The sequence below is a fragment of the Prionailurus bengalensis genome, chromosome A3 (assembly GCF_016509475.1).
Source record: "Prionailurus bengalensis isolate Pbe53 chromosome A3, Fcat_Pben_1.1_paternal_pri, whole genome shotgun sequence".
Taxonomy (NCBI): domain Eukaryota; kingdom Metazoa; phylum Chordata; class Mammalia; order Carnivora; family Felidae; genus Prionailurus; species Prionailurus bengalensis.
Window position 1 is genome coordinate 101,069,985 of NC_057354.1, and position 21,721 is coordinate 101,091,705.

Consider the following 21,721-nt stretch of genomic DNA (forward strand, 5'->3'; position numbering starts at 1 on the left):
ACATTGTGCTATGGTCTCAGATGACATGACTATTTATCTGGAAACCCGAAAAGAATGTACAGTTTAGCAAGCTTTCATTCTTCTAACAAAGAGCTGGAAGATGAAAATTTTATTAGTATACTAAATATACTGGCATCAAAAAATACCAAGTACCTGGGAATAAATTTAACAAATGACATGCAAGACACAGCAAAAATCACAACATTTTATTTAAAATCATTAAAGACCTAAATAAATAAAGAGATAGATAACCATGTTTATGGATTGGAACACTCATTATCCTTAAGAACATCAACTTTCAAACTCCCAACAGATTTTTCAGTGAGTGCAAGCATGCGTGTGTTGTAAAACATAATTCTAAGATAATTCTAGGGGCGCCTGGGTGGTTCAGTTGCTTAAGTGTCTGAATTCAGCTCAGGTCATGATCTCGCATTTCCTGAGTTCAAGCCCCACATCGGGCTCTATGCTGACAGCTCAAAGCCTGGAGCCTGCTTCAGATTCTGTGTCTCCCTCTCTCTCTGCCCCTCCCCTGCTTGTGCTCTGTCTCTCTCTCTCTCTCTCTCTCTCTGTCTCTCTCTCTCTCAAAAAATGAATAAACATTAAAAAGAAATAATTCTAAACATATATATGAAAGAGGAGAGTGCTAAGGCACTCTTGAAGGTGGGGAACTTGCCCCTCCAGACATCAAGACTTTTCACAAAGCTATGGTCATTAAGACAGTGTTACTGCTGCAGAGCCAAACTGTTCAACAGAATAAACAGCCCAGAAACAAACACACATCTATGGAAACTTAATTTACAATAGGGCTAAGCATTGCAGATCTGAAAAGAAGGAATGAGCTTTATAATAAATGGTGCTAGGGCAATGTTTTCCTTATAAAAAAAAAAAAAGAAAAAATTCTGGAGTCCTATTTCACATCATATATAAAAATCATCTCCAGATGGAGAAAGAAATTAAATGTGAATGGCAAAACAATGAAACTGTGAGGAGCACTGTAGGAGAATATCTTCATTATTTCAGGTAGGTAAGGTTTTCGGGGGACACAAGAAGTATAAACTATAAAATGAAAAAATTGACAAATCCATTGCATTAATATTAAGAACTTCTGTTCATCAAAATACACAATAAAGGAAAATGGAAAAATAAACCACAGACTTGGAGAAGACATTTGTAACACATAAGTGACAGAGGATTAGAGTCCAGAATATTTAAAGAACTCCTTCTAACTAATAAGGTAAGGACAAGAGAAAATTTGGCAAGACTTGAAGGGGCCCTTCACAGAAGAGAGAACATGAATGGGCAATAAACATATGAAAAGATGTTCAATCTCATTAGTATTCAGGGAAATGCAAATTAAAACCATAATGAGATTCCATTTTGTACCCACCAGACTGGCAAAAATTCTAAACTGTGACAATATCAAGTGACGGTAAAGCCATGGTGCAACTGAAGTTATTTATATGCATCGCTGAAGGAAAACCATTTTGGAAAATAATTTATAAAGAGTAAGATATGGATGAGCCTTGCCATGCCAGAGAGCAAGAATTCTCAAAAAGTTATTATAATTAATACAGTGAGGTCCTAATGCAGGGTCAGACAAACTGATTAACTGAACATAACAAAGAGCCCAGAAATGGACCTACACATCTATGAACATTTAATTTATGTTATTTAGGCAAGTGAAAAAAGCATAGACCCTATGTCTCAGCTATTCCATTCCTAAAGAAATTTGTGCACAGGTGTACCCAGAAACACGTACAAGAAAGTTCATTGCAGAGCTCTTTCCAAGAATAAAAGAAAAACAAAAACCTAGAAAAAATCCAAATGTTCATTAACAGTGGTGATATACTGCTACAATGAAGGTAATGTTCTACTTTTTTTTTTTTTTTAATGTTTTTATTTAGTTTTGAGAGAGAGAGGGAGACAGAGCTCAAGCAGGGGAGGCGCAGAGAGACAGGGAGACACAGAATCTGAAGCAGGCTCCAGGCTCCGAGCTATCATATCAGCACAGAGCCCGACGGGGGGCTCGAACTCACAAACCATGAGATCATGACCTGAGCCAAAGTTGGACACTCAACCGACTGAGCCACCCACGCACCCTGGTAATGTTCTACTTCTTAAGCAGGCACTGAGTAAAGGAGTGTTCATTGTATTGTTATCCATGATACCCTCACCATTTCCAGTCTTTTCTGTTGATTTCTACAAATCAAGGAAAGTCTGGAAATGGAGACAAGAGAAGATGTTAGAACATCAGAATCTTCACCTTTCTTAAGTCTGTTTTTAGATGAACTTTCTTCAGCTTAATGGCAGCAGAACCGGCAGCCATGGGTATGGGAGGCTGAACAGTGATCCCCCCCAAATAGCTGGGGCCTAGTCCCTAGAACCTATGAATGTTACCCTATATGGCGAAAGAGACATTATAGGTGTGGTAACCTTAAGGATTTTGAGCTGGGGAGTGTATCCAGGATTACCCAGGTGGGCCCTAAATGTAATCACAAGAGAAGACAGATACGAAGACAGAGGAGAAGAAAAAGTGACTATAGAAGTAGGGACTGAAGGGATGTGGTCACGAGGAATGCCAACAGCCACCGGCAGCTGGAAGAAGCAAGGAATGGATTTTCCCCTGGCGCTTCCAGAAGTCCTAATGACATCTGGATTTCAGCCCCAAAAGACTGACTTCAGACTTCGGCTCTCCAAAACCCTAAGAGACTAATTTCTGTTGTGTTAAGCCGCGATGTTTGTGGCTCTTACAGCTACAATTATAGACTAATACAGTGGGTGAGAATGCTCAACCTCACCCCTCTATCAGTCCCAGACTGTTTTCACTCAGTGCACCCTCTCTTCTGCCTGTTCTCTCCCAACACTGGATGCCCCAGTGTTCCCCAGGCAGAGAGATGCAGCAGCGGTTACACGCATTCATATGTGAGATGCACCACTTCCCCTGCTGAAAGGGCTCCTCCCTACAATTTCCAACCAAAGCCAGAAAAGTCATTTACACATACCCACTCGACGGAAAGAGCACTGGCTGGGCAGGAGGGACATCTGAATCCAAGTCGGAGTTTCCCACTGACTGGCGGTGTGACCTTATCAGCTTCTCAAAGATGGAACTGAAATGCATTCATCTTTACGTTCCTGGTGCCCAGAGCAGTGTGTGGTCCAAAACAAATGGTCAATAAGCAGGCAGTGAGTCAACGAATGAATCAATCAGCCAATCTTGCACGACAATGGAAAGCCTACCCACTGAAAAAGAGAATCTTTCCAATAACTCTTACCTCTCTTCCTCTACCACTATAAGGGAAAATATTAAAATCATAGTTTTAGAGCTGGAAGGTCTTAGGGCTAGAAGCCAAGAACTCATTGTCTCACATTAGCACCAATTACTAGAAATCCTGCCCTTCTATCAAGCCAAAAGTGTGTCTTCTGGTCACCACCAGTCCTAGTCCAACCCCTGTTAACAACATAAAATTAAGTATCTTCAGAAACTAAGACCCGGCCTCAAATCTTGGCCTAGCCAATCAGGCTACTGACCTTGATGAATGACCTAAGCCCTCCGGTCCTATCTTCTTTCTAGTGTCAAACAAAAACCTGAGATCACTAAAATGCCTTCTAGCTCCAAGATAAGTAGTGTTGAAAACACTCCTCCCTTGGTATTCAATCGCTCATCATGTATTTTTTAAAAGATTTTTTTCATTAGTTCTTTTTTAATTTTTTTTTTAACGTTTATTTATTTTTGAGGCAGAGAGAGAGAGCATGAACAGGGGAGGGGCAGAGAGAGAGGGAGACACAGAATCTGAAACAGGCTCCAGGCTCTGAGCTGTTAGCACAGAGCCCGATGCGGGGCTTGAACTCACGGACCGCGAGATCATGACCTGAGCTGAAGTCGGACGCTTAACCGACCGAGCCACCCAGGCGCCCCTCAATCGCTCATCATTTAAACAATCCACTGAGTTTTTATTTCAATTCGTTATTTTTTATGTTTAGAATTGCTTCTTTTCCAACGGGCCCATTCCTCTCCCTACTCTGCCCCAGGATCTGTTGTTTTCTTGTATTTTCAATTCTTGATTTATTTTTTCACTTCGGAAGGCTTATTCTAAAGTCTCTAAGTAGTGGCAATTGTTGATAAATAATATATATAATTAATATATGTGTGTTATTCATTTATTTATGTCTGTGGGGCTAACCCTGCTGCTGGTAGTGTTTAACTCCAGGTTAGGGGTGGTCAGTACTTCAGGTGTTTTGTAATTTTGGGGTGTGAATTCATGTTCTTTGAGCTAATTCTGTACAATGTGTATTGAAGGTTCTTAGAGAGACTTGATTAATTCTTACAAGGTACCCCAGGGGAAACACTGGCCCAGGACCAATTATTTCTCAGCTATGGGTATTCAGACCATGCAGGATGCAATCATTTAGACTCCAAACCCACATGAGGACAGATCCATGGGTGGTTTCAAAGTCCCAAGGGAGATTTCACCCCCACCAAGAACACAGAGCAAGACAGACAAGCTTCACTGTCATCTCCCTGTGCTCATGGGTCTGTCCTTCTATTCAGGACTACACCTAATGCTTCAAGTGTCAGCTATATGAAATGTTCAGCCTCCACAGACCCAAGGCCCCTGTTTTCTCTACATAGACATTAAAACCAAGCTGGCCAATTCTCTGAGTTGATATGTTAAAAATGGCTGTAAATTATTTGATACCCCTCCACTGAGAGATGGAGTCTAATCTGCCCCCTTCAAATCTATTATGGCCTTAGTATTTGCTTGGCCAATAGAATGTAGTAGAAGTGTCATCCTAGGACCTCTGTTATAAGGTCATAAGAAGTCCTACAGTTTCTACTGATGCTTCTTGGACATTAAATCTTGGAGCCCTGAGCCACCACATAAGAAATATGACTGTCTTCAGGTCTCCATGCTGGAGAAATCACATAGGAAGACCACATGCAGAGGCCTTGGAACAAATGTCTAGTCTGCCACTGACAATTGTACCGTCCCAGCTAAAGATCCAGACGTCATGGAGTGGAGATGAGTTTTGTGTCCTGTGCCTTGTCCAAATTCCTGAACCACAGAGCCAGGAGAGATGATAACAAAATAACTGTTGATTTAAACTAAATTTCAGGGTAATCCATTAGGTCCCTGCAACAGTACTATTTTACACCCTTGCAAAATGATTCCCTCTCTCTTCTGTCTCCTGGAAGGGATCCTTACTTAAAAGCTCAGCTATGCTTTTGAGGGGATCAGTTATACTTTACCCAAATTTTGTAGAAATTTTAAAATTCAGCTTTATTATGGGAAGACTTCCAGACTATTTAGTTTTTCATATCTCCAGAAAGAGAGAAATCACATCTTTTATTTTATAGATGAGAAACTTGAGGCTTGAGTCAAGTCACTTGCCATGGTCACAAATCAAGGTTCTATAAACGCAGGTTTAAAAAGGATCCTCTAAACTCAAAGGGAATACTAAGTCATCATTCATTCAACAAATATTTTTTAAACACCTAGTATGAGCGTAGTACTACTTTAGGTACTGGGAGAACAGCTATGAACAAGATCAAAGTCTCAAAAGTCATGGAGATCAAACTCTATGTGAAGAGACAGACCATAAGCCAGTAAATAAATGAATTAAAAGCATAATTTCAGGGGATAGAGCAATATGTGGGGTGTCTTTTGGAGAAGATGGTCAGAAAAGGCCTCTCCTGGATAGGTGACATATGAGCAGAGATCTAAATGGAAAGAGAGTGAGGACCATGGACCACTTAGGGGAGTGCATCCTGGACAGAGGCCAAAGTGCAAGTATAAAGGCCCTTGAGTGACACAAGCTTGCTGCCTTCCAGGGACAGTCAGGAAGCTGGAGCTGAGGGTGGAGAGAGCAGTACAAGGTGAAGTCAGGGCAGTGAGCAGGGGCCAGGCCTTGCTGCATCTCATTAAGAATGGTAAGGAATCTGAATTTTATTCTTATTTATTTATTTATTTTTATTTTTTAGAGAAAGAGAAAGCACAAGCAGGGTAGAGGGGCAGAGGGGGAGGGACGGAGGGAGGGAGGGAGAGAGAGAGAAAGGGAATCTTAAGCAGACACCATGCTCAGCACAGAGCCTGCCTGATGCAGGACATGATCCCATGACCCTGGGACTGTGACTTGAGCCAAAATCAATAGTCTGATGCTCAACCAACTGAGGGTGCCACCCAGGCACCCCTGAATTATACTCTTAATATCACGGGAGTTCTTTGGACAATTTTTATTTTTTTTATTTTTTATTTTTTAAAAAATTTTTTTTTCAACGTTTATTTATTTTTGGGACAGAGAGAGACAGAGCATGAACGGGGGAGGGGCAGAGAGACAGGGAGACATAGAATCGGAAACAGGCTCCAGGCTCTGAGCCATCAGCCCAGAGCCTGACGCGGGGCTCGAACTCATGGACCGCGAGATCGTGACCTGGCTGAAGTCGGACGCTTAACCGACTGCGCCACCCAGGCGCCCCTCTTTGGACAATTTTTAAACAGCAGGGGAAAGCTATGATCTATCTTATATTTTAAACAAATCATTGGAGGCATAAGAGTAGAAGCAAGAAAACAATTAGGAGGCTTTTGAATGATCCAGGAGAGAAATAAGTGGGGACTGGAACATGGAACATGATGGTGGCAGCAGAGACAGAAGTCAGTTGGATGGGGAAATGTTCTGAAGACAGAGCGAAGAGGTCTCCCTCATAAAACTGTGGTATATGAGCACACAGAGCCTGGCCTGAAGAGGTTACAGATCCTACTGGATCCTGCAACTTCCTCAGTAGGGACACATAGGGACAAGCGGTTCTCAGCCTCTTGTGCTCATGAGAAAAGGTCTCTGCATGTTCCTGAAAATCCACTGTAAGCCGTCAGCATCAGCTGGCTGTGTTTTATCATGCCTTTCTCAAGGTGGGCTGTATCCCACTCTCTTTTGAGTAGTGTGATCCGCTCAGCATATTATGTCTGACAGCCATTGTCTTGGCAGTCTAAACCCCAAGTTGGGCAAAACTAAATTCTACACAGATCACAATTAGGCAGCCCATCTGTGAAAGGTTCGTGGTTGGGCACTGGGTTAGGGAAGTCCAAGGATGCCATTCAGAACTCATGAAAAGTCATAGCTGTGATCTCTCAGAACCAGGAAGGATGGGTCACAGTCCAGCACAAATGGCTCATTGGGGGTTGAATCCTGGTTCTGTAGCCAATAATGAGAATCTTAGACAAGTTCCCATTGGACCTGAGCTGAGATTGAGAGTCAGAAATAGGATGGCCAGGAAATATGTTGCCAGATGGGAAGAGGAAATTCATTCTGAAGCCCAGAGTTTCATACATAGACCCTAAAAGGAGGCAGAAAGGATGTGAATGCATAAGTACACAAGAGAAGACCAAGGTAGAATTTAACTGAGCTGTGATGGTGAAAGGAAAAGAGAAAAAAAAGAGGGGAATGTAGTATATGAGTGATCGTCCTAAGAGGAATAAGGCAGACCAGAGAGCCACTAGGCTGGACAGCCCCTATACTGGCAAGAAGGAGGTGCCATTGCCCTAGAGCTGCCTGGTGGCTGACAAGGCCTACTAGAGGTGGGATGCTGCGGGGAAGGGGGGGATGTTAACTTAGGTAGGGAAGTGTATACAATTCTCACACTGGGATTCTCCCATTTGATCAGGAGTGGGCTAAATCTGGGAGAGCAAATGCTGTACCAATAGGTGTGCCCCCATTATCATCTTCCCTGAATGAAACATTCACAGGACTCCTTCCCCATGGAGCCCAAACCAGATTCATACTTCTCAAGATAGTGTTCCAGGCAACCTCCTATCAGTCATGAGATGACACTCATTTGCAATCCCTGGTCTAGGTACACATGTCATATTTGAAAGCCTAAACCAGGTTACCTGTCAAGATTCCTTCAGATTGTGTCCCAAATACTTGGTCCTTTATATTTCCTTTAAAAAAACAAACAAACAAAAAACCCCTGTAATCCCAGAAAAGCTTCTGGGTGCAACTAAAAACAAACAAACAAACAAACAAAAAACCTAAAAGGAAAACAATGTGCTTCTTTGTGGAGATGGATGGATTTGAAAGTTCAAAACAAATATAATAGAACTATCCATCTTCCAATCCATCAGGGCCAATCCACCCAAGTCCCAGGAGTGAGAGGAAAATGTCCTCATAGCCGAAATGCAAACCCCTTAAGTTCTTGTTGGTTCTTGGAAAAATTCTCAGAGACACCAACTGGGCATGTGTGCGGCTCATCCCTGACAATAAAAATCCAAAGGTGCCATATGCTGTGACTATTGTCTTCCCATCCGCCCCCCCTCCCCAGCCTCTTGAACCTCCTTGGAAAACACACACACACACACACACACACACACACACACACACACTACAAAAATGGCAGTTTCACTAGGTGGCCACTGAGGGCCTGACTCTCTCTTCTGTCATTCTTCCCAGAGCTCTTGCTCCCTCAAAGAATACACACTCCAAAGAAGATAGCTCACTTCAGAAGGGAAGGGAAACTGACCCAGTAATAACTAGGTAAGACTCTCACTTGTCAGCTACCCTTCAAATAAGACACAGTGCGGGGAAAGTGCACAAAAGCTACTTCCCAGCAGGCAGAGAGGATTAATAAACAAAGAACGAGGCAGCAGAAAAGCAATGATATCTAAGCTGGTATTTTTCACTTCCTTGAGGATGTTCCTCTTGTTTATAAATAAATATGGTGCATGTTGACTAGCTGGGGGAGGAGGGGAATGGGAGGAGGCCTAGAACAATTAGGACCTCCAAGGTGATGGCTGGCCAACACCCGTGTCTCACAGACCAGAAGCAGGGCCCCAGCGTAGGTGCAAGTTGGCCTTAGGACTGTAACAGTGAGTCGGTCCAGTGCTGGGACTAGAACCCAAATCCTTCAATTTCCAGCTCAACATTTTCCCTCTCACAATCCAACTGAAATATTTCCCCAGATCCTACCCTATACCATACCAGGGTGCCAGAAAATAAATCCTCAACCAACCTGAACCCATAATTAATAGGATCATTTTTCTGCATTCCACTTTTTAAAGGAAGCCCCAGAGAAAGGCAAGCCCATGTTTAAGGACTTATGGCCTTTTTTCTTGATTTCCATTTGTTTTGCAACAGTTGGGGAATATCTTGAGGGCAACTCACATTCCTTCCAGTCTTCTCTACTTGTATATCCCTGACCAGGACAACTAGACTTCATGCTCTAAATCACAGTCCTGGGACAGAGCCAGATCTGCAGCCATTAAACTAAGACTCTTGTCTTAAACATCAGATGGTACCTTCTAAAAACTAGTTTTTGTTTTTTGTTGTTTTTTTTTTTTAAGATGTGCAATGTGGAAATAAAGGTTTCTTCTGCATAGCTTTCAGTTACCTCGAGAATTTTTAAAATTAGAACTCTCTTTTCCCCACACAGTGAATTGGACTTTTGGTCTCATAACCAAAGGGCAACCTTTGGATTCATTTAGCCAACATTTTGGGCCTTGGCCAAAATTCTATCCAAAGACAATGAGGCAACACCCTCTCCTTGGAATAAATGCTTCAAGATAGTGCATTCTCCCAAGAAGGCAGAAAGCAACCTCTGTGTGAATCCCCCAGTGCACATAAACATACTCTCCCCAGTTTGAAATTCATTGGTGCCCAAGACTTCAGTTCTCTGTAATGAAAACAAAGTATTTTAAAGGAGGCAAGCAGACCAGTCATAAATGAGCCCCTGTGTTCCATCCAGATATCAACCAGGTTTTAACAGGGCCAACCTTGCTACTACATTGAATATTCTTTAATTTTTCCTAGGCCCAGCCAATGGAGTTAGGAGGAAGAGAACTCGCAAAACAGCAGCTTCTCAAACTGGTCCTCACTTCAAGAGCTTTGCCCAGTGGGTACAAGCAAGTCCCGATACCCACTAACCTCCATCTCCAGGGGATAACATTTGCTGGCTCTCCTGCTTACCCCAGGGACTCTGATCTCCTTCAACATAACCAGCCTTTACTGAGTGCATGCAAGGGCCAGGTACTTCAAAAAAAGAGGCTTGGGAGGGGGCAAGGGGTCAGAGAAGGAAATAAACCATGGTTACAGTCCTAAAACCCCTCATAGCCAAAGGCAAGACAGATATCTAAAGGCACGGTCTGGCTGTGCCTGGATGCCACCCTCTTGTCCTGAGGCCTCTGGTTGGAAGGAAGATACTCCCTCTCCATCCTCAGAACACAGTCATAGGTCTTCCTTAAATGTTCTCTGATGTTGGGGCGCCTGGGTGGCGCAGTCGGTTAAGCGTCCGACTTCAGCCAGGTCACGATCTCGCGGTCCATGAGTTCAAGCCCCGCGTCAGGCTATGGGCTGATGGCTCAGAGCCTGGAGCCCGTTTCCGATTCTGTGTCTCCCTCTCTCTCTGCCCCTCCCCCGTTCATGCTCTGTCTCTCTCTGTCCCAAAAAATAAAATAAACGTTGAAAAAAAAATTAAAAAAAAAAATGTTCTCTGATGTCACAGAAGTTTACAATGCCTTGAAAAAGTTTCTTACAGGAAATGGGACTGATGGATAAAATCACAGGATGCCATTGAAGAGGTCTTGGGAGCTTGAAAGAGATCAATTTTGGGCAAATGTCAAGGACAGGCAGAGGTGGAAAGGGCATTGGACCAAAATTCTGGAGCCTGTTTTCTTTACCAGCTTACCTGGTGTCCTTGGGCAAGGCACATTCCCTCTGCAGTTTTAGAAATGATAGGGGAGAACTGATGTGTGGCTTTTTATTAACACTAAAACCCATATATTTTCCAAATTATTTTTATTTAGAACCCAAATATACAAACCAAACAAAAAGGAAGTTGTTCCCATTGATCAGGGCTGGGAGCCCAGGGCCCACCCACTCAGGCTGGGTGGCCCTCAGGGAAGCCAGTTTGAAAAACACAGGAGTAGGGGTACCTGGGTTGCTCAGTCATTTAAGTGCCTGATTCCTGATTTCAACTCAGGTCATGATTTTGCAGTTTGTGAGATCGAGCCCCATGTCAGGGCTTGGGATTCTCTCTCCCTCTCTCTGCCTCTTCCCCCCATGTTCTCTTTCTCTCTCAAATTAAGAAGGAAGGAAGGAAGGAAGGAAGGAAGGAAGGAAGGAAGGAAGGAAGGAAGGAAAGGAGGGAAGGAGGGAGAGAGGAAGGAAGGAAGGGAAAGAGGGAGGGGGGAGGGAGGAAGGAAGGAAGGAAGAAAGGAAGGGAAGGAGGGAGGGGGGAGGGAGGGAGGGAGGGAGGAAGGAAGGAAAGAAAAGAAAAACACAGGAGGAGATGAAGTCTGTATGCATAGGGGAAAACATCTAGAAGAATATACCTCTCAAAATTACCATTAGCTATCTCTATGTGGTAATAATGTGATTTTCAATCTATCTATACTTTCTAATTTCCCTATGACGAACAGGTATTATTTATGTGGAATAGGTACTGCTTATTAAATTGGTTTTAATAATTCACAACGGACACTTCCACATTGGGTTTCTATAAAGATGGTGACTGGGAGGATAGGTGATATCTCTGACCTTCTAGAGTTGACAGTGGGAATAACATCCCCAAATCCCACAAATTCTTCCTTGGGGCAGAGGGTCCTGGGCTGACCTGAGGGGCAGTGCTCATGGTCACTGAAGTTCTCTGAAGCTTCTGGGGAGTGTGGTTTTAGAATGTAACAGCAACCCTGAGCCCCCTCCCAAATATATGCCTCTCTTCTCCACCCGCCTCAGCTCCCTTGGGTAGCAGAAGAAGGGGAATGCTAATGAAATTAAAGACAGTCACACAGACCCCAACTAGAAGCCCTTACTCTCCAGTGGGCCAGCCCAGTAGGACCTATAGAAGATGAGCCCTCCAGTCAGGCCAAGAAAAGTCTCCGGCCACACCCTGACGTCCCTCCAGAAGCCACTGCCAAATATGAAGATCACACACTAGTTCAGGAGAGAAAATACCACCCTGAAGGCAAGATAGGCCTTGGTCAGGCATGAGGTGGGACAAGGCGTTCCAGCCGCTTCCCTGTATTATTCATGCCAACTCTGCCTTCAGAAATCTTCTAAATATTTAACATGCCACCTCGAGGTACAGCACAAACCCTCGGCAGTCCAGTCCGCAACAGCTGTGGGGAGGCCTGCATGGAATGAATGACTTGGGGGCCAAGAGGCACATACACTCTGGCTTTGGGAAGAAAGCCCAGGATGGTGGCGGGGATACAATGCTGAGAATGACTTCAGAAAGCTGCCCCTGGCTGCTTCTTTGAAAATCAGTGAAGAAGGGTAGGAGATGGGAGAGGTTTCACAACGCTGGGAGTGATAGCACACAATCAACCAGAGTCTGGAGCCTCTCTTTCCCAGACAAAGAAAAAGCCTGAGGTGCACCTCCGGCCCTCACTGTGCAGGCCAATTTCAGCCCCCTGGTCCCCTGAGCAGGTGGCAAATCTGTCCTGACTCAGGCAAAAATAGTTAGGGAAGGAAAGGAATAGGAACAGCCATGTACATCTCCAAAGGGAAACGAATCCACGAGGGAAGGAGCTCTTCAAATGTCTACTCAGCTCTGGGGCTGGAGGGAGAAAAACGCCCCCCACGCCCACCCTCCCAATGACTTCACACAGGCCTCACCCCAGATGACTCTGCGCTCTCCTACAAGGCCTGGGAGGTGTCACCGCCACCACCCAAGTAGCTGTCTGTCACTTAGAAATTTCCCGTGAATTCCTGGAGATGCCTGCCTCTCTCTCTCCCACAAAACCCCGCCAAAGGAATCAGACATAGGGGACGCGAGGCGTCTACCCCAAGATTCATACACGTCCTGCTCTGTCCCACTTGCCTTGGCCGCTGTCAATTTGAGAAACCTAAAAAGGAGTATTCTTACAATCCCATTAGGAGCCCCGCCTTCATCTCTCCACCCTTCCGCACGCTGACCCCTCCAGGCAGCGCCCCAGGCTCATCTGGGCTCTGTCATTTTCACCTGACAAAAGCGTGGCGGCGGGGCGCGGCGAAGGGAGACCCCGCCAGCATTTCTCCCAAAGGAGACAGACGCGTGTCCCCGCGGCGCGCCCATTCGGGGCCTCTGCAAATCCCACCCACCCGAGAAACAAAGCGGTCGGGGCGCGCGGCGGGACGCAGCCCCCAGCGCAGCCCCTGTGCGCCCCGGCCCTCGCCGCCCCGCCCGCCGGTCCCCCGCGCCCGGGCCTGGCCCCGCTGGGCAGCAGCCGCGTCCTGTGTCGCCCGCTTGCAGGCGTCCTCGGCAGCTACTGTACCTGCTAAATATAGCGGCCGCCGGGTATTAATAGCCGGAGCGAACCGGGCCGGGTGCTGCAGGGGCGCGCGCAGCCCGGGGGTCGGGGGCGGAGAAGGAGGGAAAGGAAGGGGCGCGGGGAAGGCCACTTACACCACGAGCCTGGAGATGATCCATGACACCATGGCGGGCAGGCGGGCGGGCGCGGCCGGGGCAGCGCGGCGCGGCGCGGCTCGGCTGCGGGCGGCGCGGACGGCTGCGACGCTCCGGGCACGTCTGTCCGCGCACGGCAGCCGCCGCCACCAGACTGAGCGCTCCCGCCGCCCTGCCCGGCGCTCGCGCGTCAGCGCAGCCGCGGCACGTTCCGGCGGCGGCGGCGGCGGCGGCGGCCCCAGCCCCCCGGGGCTCGGCGGGCCCGCGGCGATTGGGCGGTGAGCCGGTCGGGCACCCGCGGGACCCGCCCCGTTCCTATCGCCGCGGCCCGCGGCTGAATTGGGGCGGTTCCTCCGCGCGCCCTGGTGCACCGGCCGCTCAAATGGAACCCCGAGGTGGCTCAGTTGGCAGGGCCGAGAGAGACCCGCGTGCCGCCCCACCCTCAGTGTGATGGTGGGGAAACCGAGGCCTGGAGCGGGACTTTGGGAGTATCTCTACACCTGTTCTGATTGGGGATCTGGTCATCCCTCACTCGGACACTCCGGTAGCCTCCTAAGGGACTTACTGTATCCGGACCTGACCCCTCCAGTCTGTCCCCAACAAGGCATTATCTGCATAAGAAACAAATCTGGGCATGTATCTCTCCTAGTTAAAATACTCAAGTTTCTACATCATCTGGTCCCTGCCTGCAAACTCATTGCCACCACCATTCCCCAAATAGCCCTCTAGCTCTTTCCAACTCAGGCATTTTGGATTTACATGTGTTTTGTTCCCTGTCTCCTGTTCATACACTCCAAGCCTCACCTTCCTCCAGGCTCAGATAAAAGGTTATTTCCTGAGGAAGGCCTTTCCTAGGGGACTGCTCCAGCATTTCAGTGTGGAATTGGCTCAGGGGTACAATCTGACCTGGAAGAAGCTGGAAGCAGCTACGGAGTAGGACCAGTGCCCTGCTGAGCCATTTTTGAGCTTTACGCAAAACGGAAAATGTATACACTATATACAGGTCCTTATGTATTTTTTAATTTGCATTAAATATTATTTATCTTTATAACTGCATTTTATGGCACCCCCTTAAATTTTGCCCCTGAGGCAAATGCCTCACTTTCTTCACCCTAGTCCTGGCCCTTATTATATTAGTTCTAGTACATTATTCCCTTATGCTTGGAAAACCTTTGTCCACTGTTCCTCTGCTCTGCTGCTGCCTTCCTCCCCCCCCCCCCACCCCCACCCATGGTGCTCTTCTAGAGCACTCTTCTCCTTTACTGATGCTCATGTCATGTATAATTCAGTGTCAGATGTGAGAGGCACCAGAGAGAGCTAGCTTGAAGCTTTCTTTAAAGGAACCCTGCCCAACACAGCTTCCTAGCAGAGGCAAGGAGACCTCTGACCTTGACAGAAAGAGACTGGAAATATTCCAGCAGTGTGTGTGTGTGTGTGTGTGTGAGAGAGAGAGAGAGAGAGAGAGAGAGAGAGAGAGAGAGAGAGAGAAAGGGGGGTGGAGGGAGAAAAAGAAAGAGATAGAGAGAGACAGAGATAGAGATAGAGATAGGGCAGAAGAAAGACCTTGCCCACAATACGGGCAAGATGAGGTGAGACATTATAACAAGGGTCTTCAAAAGACCCATAAAATACCTGTAATTTAGTTTAGTTTTGTTGTTGTTGTTGTTTAATGCTGTCTTGACCCAGTTTTGAGGCCCTAGCTAGAAGCCAGTCATTTCTCTTTCTTGGGCAGCCAATTAAGTCCACACCCCCAACCAACTCCCTTGTCAAGTTCTTACACTTCAGGCTGCTGTACCTGCCCTAATCACTGCAGGGTCAGGTACCATACAACCAGAGACAGCTCCTTTGCCCTAGAGCTCCCTGAAATTATACAAACGAGCCAGTCCTAACTCTGCTTGTTCTGCCTTGCCCTTTCCTTCCTGCAGAAACCACAGTGCCCCTGTCTCTCTCTGCATTGTACCCTACATCGTTGTTTACCCTGAGTGACCACGCATGGCATGCTGTGCTCTGTCCAGGGAACTGTTAGTGTAACAAAACTGTAAAACTTTCTCTCTCCTGATCTGTGTCTAGCTTCACCACACCCTCCTCACCCAGGGTAACATAGTTAAAACAACACCCCACAAGAAAAACCTTGGAATACCTACTAGGTAGATCAGGACAGTACCAAATAAATAGGCCCTCCTGAGACTTCCCCTTCCCTCCCTCCATGCCCTTCTGCCCCTTACCCCCACTCCCTGGAGAGGTCAGAATATGCTGTTAGCAATCTTGGGGAGTAGAATATTATGGTTCAAATATATCTTTTTGGTGAAAAAACAGAAGAATCTCAACACATGCTGTTTCTCTCTCGGATCATGTCCCCTGTTGCAATAAAAGGAAATCTCCTTTAAATGGAATTTTACTATTATGTAGAACTGGACAGTTTAATTAATGAAATGAGACGGTCCATGGCATTAAAATATCTGGAGGTTTCTCTGGCGTCTGAAGAAGACCAGAAATCTAACTGGATGAACCCCAGATTTCAGTGGAGGGTTGGGAAAAAACATGTTCCACACAGAAAATGTCAACAGGCAGAGGAGGGGAAAGATTAGAGAGAGAAGAAAGTTGCATCTTTACTCCATTCTATCTCAGTGCAACTGTTACACATATTACATCTCTCCACCCTGGGCCCCTTCCAGTTTGTCCCTGACCCTGGAAAACATGAGGCCAGGGGATGGACACAGTCTTCTTGACAATGGAACCCTTACAACCTTATCAGTTGGTTGGCTTTAAGTTCTTTCTCACATGAACTGCTATTATAAGACATGATTATTCTGTTTTTGCCCTACATCCTTCCCCTTTCGTCTGAGAAGACCTCCCCATTTTGTATTGAAGAATGATTCTTCCCACACTCCAGTCTTAAAAAGTGTCATTTTCTCACATGTCCTTACCACTTTGGTTCAAGGGTGATCACTGGACGTAAGCTGGATCAAAGTTCTCCCCCAGGATTATTAAAGTTGTAAATAGGAAAAAGAGACTTTCGCTCTCATCCATGAAGCATTAACTGCCATGGGAATGGTCCTCATACTGTAAGTAGCTAGAAAACTAGAAAAATACATACCAAGCAACTGTTTGTAAGCATTGGACAACAGGCAGCCCCGGACTGTGATAGCTATGAAAAGGGAATGAGTCCTGTAATTGCCAAAGGCGCTTGCTGTCTCAAGGAAATTTTCAGGTATTACTGCAGAAGGGGGAACCCAAACAGAGCTCAGCAATCTCAAAGAGTTCAGGAGACAGAGATCTGAGTTCAGGAAGACTGCAGCAGCTGGAATTTGTGGAGCAGAGGTTCAGAGAGGAGGGAGCTGCAAAAAGAGAGAGAGAGAGAGAGAGAGAGATCTGCAGAAGGAGCCCCCCAAGTCTTCAGCTGAGTACTGTTCAGAGCATGCATGGGTGAAATTGCAGGAAACCAGGGGAAGAAACACCAGAAAACAGTGTGCCCAACAATTGCTAGAGCTCACATGGAGCTGGGAATATTGTGTCTTCACACAGACAAAATGGAGAGACCTCTCAATATATGACGCACTGGCTAGAGTTCTCAAGAGGATACTTAGTATTGGAGAAAAATTAGTTCTAGGCTGAACCTTCCTTAAAACAGCTTAAAAGGAAGACCCCAAAAGATCAAATTTATCCCAAGTAACTTAACTGTGCTCCAGAAAAGCAAATAAACAGTTCAATATTATTTTTAAAGAAAAACAGGAAAATGAGGCACCTGGGTGGCCCTGTCAGTTAAGTGTCTGACTCTTGATTTCGGCTCAGGTCATAATCTCATGGTTTGTGAGTTCAAGCCCCACATGGGGCTCTATGCTGACAGTGCACAGCCTGCTTGGGATTCCCTCTCTCTCTCTCTCTCTCTCTCTCTGCCCTTCCCCAACTTGCGTGCTCACCCACTCTCTCTTGCTCAAAACTAAATAAATAAATAAACTTAAAAAAAAAAACAGGAAAATCCAATACTCAATAAGGTAAATTTTATAATGCCCAACATGCAAACAAAAATTATCAGGCATGAAAAAGAACATGACTCATAAGTGGGAGAAAGAAGAATGATTGATAGAAACGGACCAAGAAATGAAAGAAATGATGGAATTAGCCAAGATCTTAAAATATATAATATTCAAACAGACATTTCGCTGAAGAAAATATAGAAATGACAGAAAAAGAAAAAAAAAGTACATGAAAAGATGCTCAACATCATGAGGGAAGTTTAACTTGATGCCACAATGAGATACCACTGCATGTATATAAAAATGTCTAAAATTAAAGACTGACCATACCCAGTCCTGACAAGGATGTGAAGCATCTAGAACTCCCATACACTGCTGGTGAGAATGTAAAATGATTTCTCCAAAAATGGTTTGGCATTTTCTTTTAAAGTTAAATATATACTTATACATGACTTAGAAATTCCACTTTTTATTCAGCCAAGAGTAGTGAATACGCCTGTCCTTATAAAGAATTGTCCACTGTAGCTTTATTTATAATTCACATACATACTTAATTTTGCATGTATGGTTTTGAGGACCAAGCTCCCCAATTCTTTAAGTTTCAGGCCTGCATATGCCCCTGCATGCCATTTAATTTGCATTCCCTACCGTGGTCAATGAGGTTGAATTTTATCTGTTAGTTAGCTATTTATGTTTCTTCGTTTGAGAACTGCCTTTTCTTATTCCTTACCATTTCTCTATTGGAGTGCTTTTGCCATTTTATTACTGGTTGGCAAAAGTTCTTTGTATAAGGATACCAACCTCTTGTCTGTTATATATGCTAGAATTTTCCCACTCTGCCTGTTGCCTTTTAAATTTGTCTATTGTATTTTTGACAGACATAATTTTTAATATCTATATTAATTTATATTTTATGCCAATACAGAAATTAATCTTTATCTCTACTGCAGAAACTTTATATTCATCTCTGTTCTATTTTGTCTTTTTTATTTAGGGCTAGTGTTCCAGTTGAATCAAATTATATTTAATCCTGTTACCAGTGGTATTAACTATTATACCCAGTGTATCTGTTAGATTGTTTTCAGCTACAAGTAGGACACCCAACCAAACAACAGGAGTTTATTTTTCTCACGTAACAAGAAGCACAGCAGAGGTTGGGGGGTTGACAGCTCATTGGCATTAGGGCCTTGGGTCAGCCCCTCTGCAATACACTTGGTCTTTCTCTCATGGCTAGAAGGCTGCAGCCGTATCAAGCAATATGCCCTCACACAACCATGTCCAAAGGCAGGAAGGAAAGTGCAGAAGACTCTCTCATTTATAATAAAGAGGAGATATTTCCCAGAAGCAGCCCCCCACCAGCCCTGAATTCTCCCTACATTTCAGAGACCAGAACAGGGCCAAAAGGTCACTCCATCTAATCCCTAGTAAAAAGGGAATGAATGTTTTCTGGTTTGACTCATTTAATTTTTTTTCCTCAAGAGCTCTGCCATCTTCCCTGAGCACGTTGCTGTCTGATATTGAACAAAATCGGGGTTGGGAGAGTCAGAAAGAATGGTGAACAGCAGTCGGGTGCGCAACCAACAGTGTCTTATTGACAAGATTGATGAGGTCACTGTATTAGTTTGTTTGAGCTGCCACAACAAATTACCATAAGCTAGATGGCTTAAAACAGCAAAAATTCACTCTCTCATAGTTATGGAAGCTGCAAGTCCAAAACCAGGGTATTTGCAAGGCCATACACCTTCTGAAGTCTCCAGGGAAGAATGTTTCTTACCTCTTCCTAGCTCCTGATGGTTGCTGTCAGTCCTGGTGTTCCTTTTTGTAGCTGGATCACTCCAATTTCTGCTTTTATCTTCATATGACCAACTTCCCTTCATGTCTGTCTGTGTATCTTCATATGGCCTTCTCATAAGGATACCAGTCATTGAATTTAGGGCCCACCCTAATCCAATATGACCTCATTTTAACTTAACTAATTTTATCTGCAAAGACTCTATTTTCAAATTAGGTCACATTCATAGGAACTGAGGGTTAGAACTTTAACACATCTTTTGGGGAACACAATTCAACCCCCAACAATCACCATCTATACCGATATCCAAATCTCTGATGCAATGTTGAGAGAATAGAGCCTAAGATAGACCTCAGCACACACTGCCAGTGACCTCAGCTGTAACAGTCAGGTGCCACATTATGGCAGCCTTGATAATTCATGTTCTAAAAACTCTGCCTGCTTTCCTGAAACAAGTTCTGTTATTGCCAGTCTCCCAGCCTGCAACATCTCCTAGAGTCTACTCTAGAGCATTTATTTGACTCATCATGTGTTACATGGCTTAGCTCCTGTCAACTTCCTTATCCAATGGCAATTCTGAACATTCCTTCAAATAACCCCACTCTATTACCAAATCTTGCCTCCAGGTTCAGAACACCTACTACATCAAAGTAACTTCTTTAAGGCTACTATCATCTTTAGACAGGAGAAAGGAAGAAGGGAGGTTAGGAGGGAAAGGAGGAAGAGACAACAAGGAAAATTAAATGGTCTGGGTGAACATACAAAAGCAAGAAGGAAAGAAAGAAGAAAGAAAGAAAGAAAGAAAGAAAGAAAGAAAGAGAATTAGAGAAAGGAATGGAAGAAATATATAATAGAAAGGAAGTGGTGCCGAGGGAGATGGTCAATGGTCTCCAACAATGGTCTCAGCTACTCATTGGATTTTTTTTTTTCAACGTTTTTATTTCATTTTTCGGACAGAGAGAGACAGAGCATGAACGGGGGAGGGGAGAGAGAGAGGGAGACACAGAATCGGAAGCAGGCTCCAGGCTCCGAGCCATCAGCCCAGAGCCCGACGCGGGGCTCGAACTCACGGACCGCGAGATCGTGACCTGGCTGAAGTCGGACGCTTAACCGACTGCGCCACCCAGGTGCCCCTACTCATTGGATTCTTGGCTATACTTAGAAAGACCCACACCAAGGCACTGACCACAAGGGCAATTCTGGGGCTGTGGTGGGGAAAGGAAAGATGTAACAAACTTAATCCTGAGCCGTACCCCTGGCTGAAACATCTCTGAAATCCACCTGGCCTGCTTGACCCACATCTCATCTTCCCAGTATACTGAGCATGTAAAAAGCTCAGTCATCTACTTGAATGTACCCTCGGTACCCCCAGAGTCAACACTGGCCTTTGTCCCCAGGCTCTAACAGGGCAACTCTGCACCTACTTGAGCTTAAAGACTGTGGCAAGTTCAGCACCATCTTCCACACGACCTTCCTTGATACTGAGCTCAGAGAATGAGGTAGCCACAACAACAAAACAGTTGCTCACAGGTCACCCTTGTGACTATGGGCAGCAAGTTCCTCTCTGCACTTTGGAACTAAGTGAGCAGACAATTTGGAGTATCTGCCTAATTGGTTAGAAAGTGGGAATATCTCAAAGCAGTCAATAGATGGGGCTATCTGTACCACATCAAACTAAATGTGGGACTTTCTCTCCTCATTCTGTTAATGGATTCCTGCTGAAATTATTGAATAGAACAGAAGTCCACGTAAGGTGTAGACTGTAGGGACACTAACTCCATTCACATCCCAGTCACACTGTTCTGAGGTTTATCCAGGAGCCTGGACACCAAGAAGATGACTGTAGTATAAATTGAGAAATGGTCAACATTTCTCTAATGCTCAGTCTGATATTCTAAGGCAAGGCCAGCGGTCTCTGCCTGGCACCCATAGATTTTGGTCATGTCATATTGAAGTACACAATACCTGGGGTGGCTACCTGACTCATATGGAAATACTCAGATATGGGAGGGTAGAGTCCAAGAAGTCAACTCTGGGCTGTTGACACCTCCTCCCTGGTTATAGTTGATTGGTCCAAAGGTAGATACCTGACGCAAGCCAGGCCAATCAGAACACTTACTTCAGATTTTTCAAGCTAGAATTAGGGAAATGTAATAATCCCACTCTGGTGAAGGATGCATCAGAAGCTGTTCTCCTCATTTTTCTCTTCGTATGGAAAAAGACCATCAGAATTATGAGGAATTTAAGCTGACATACAGATACAAGAGCAAGGAAGAAATGTCAGCAGCATTCAAAACCTTGGTTTTAGGGGCACCTGGGTGACTCATTCAGTTAAGTGTCTGGCTCTTGGTTTTAGCTCAGGTCATGATCTCACAGTTCATGAGATCTTGTCCCATGTTGGGTTCTGAGCTGACAACTAGGAGTCTGCTTGAGATTCTCTCTCTCTCTCTCTCTCTCTGACCTTCTCCCTGTTTGCACTAGTGCACTTGCTCTGTCTCTCTGTCTCTCTGTCTCTCTCTCTCAAAACAAAGAAACTTATAAAAGAAAAAAAAACTTGGCTCTAGAGCTCTGAGCCCAGCT

At 45.1% G+C, this 21,721-nt stretch overlaps 1 protein-coding gene across 5 annotated transcripts in view; it reads right to left on the minus strand.

Moving 5' to 3' along the window:
- The window catches only part of REEP1 (receptor accessory protein 1), a 112,923-nt gene extending 99,299 nt beyond the window's left edge, over positions 1-13,624 (minus strand). For all 5 annotated transcript variants that reach the window (XM_043603911.1, XM_043603907.1, XM_043603909.1 and 2 more), the window contains exon 1: positions 13,373-13,624. In XM_043603911.1, the coding sequence (XP_043459846.1) occupies positions 13,373-13,404 (32 nt within the window). In that variant the 5' untranslated portion in view covers positions 13,405-13,624. The remainder of the gene's footprint in view (positions 1-13,372) is intronic.
- Between the last annotated feature and the right edge of the window lie 8,097 nt (positions 13,625-21,721).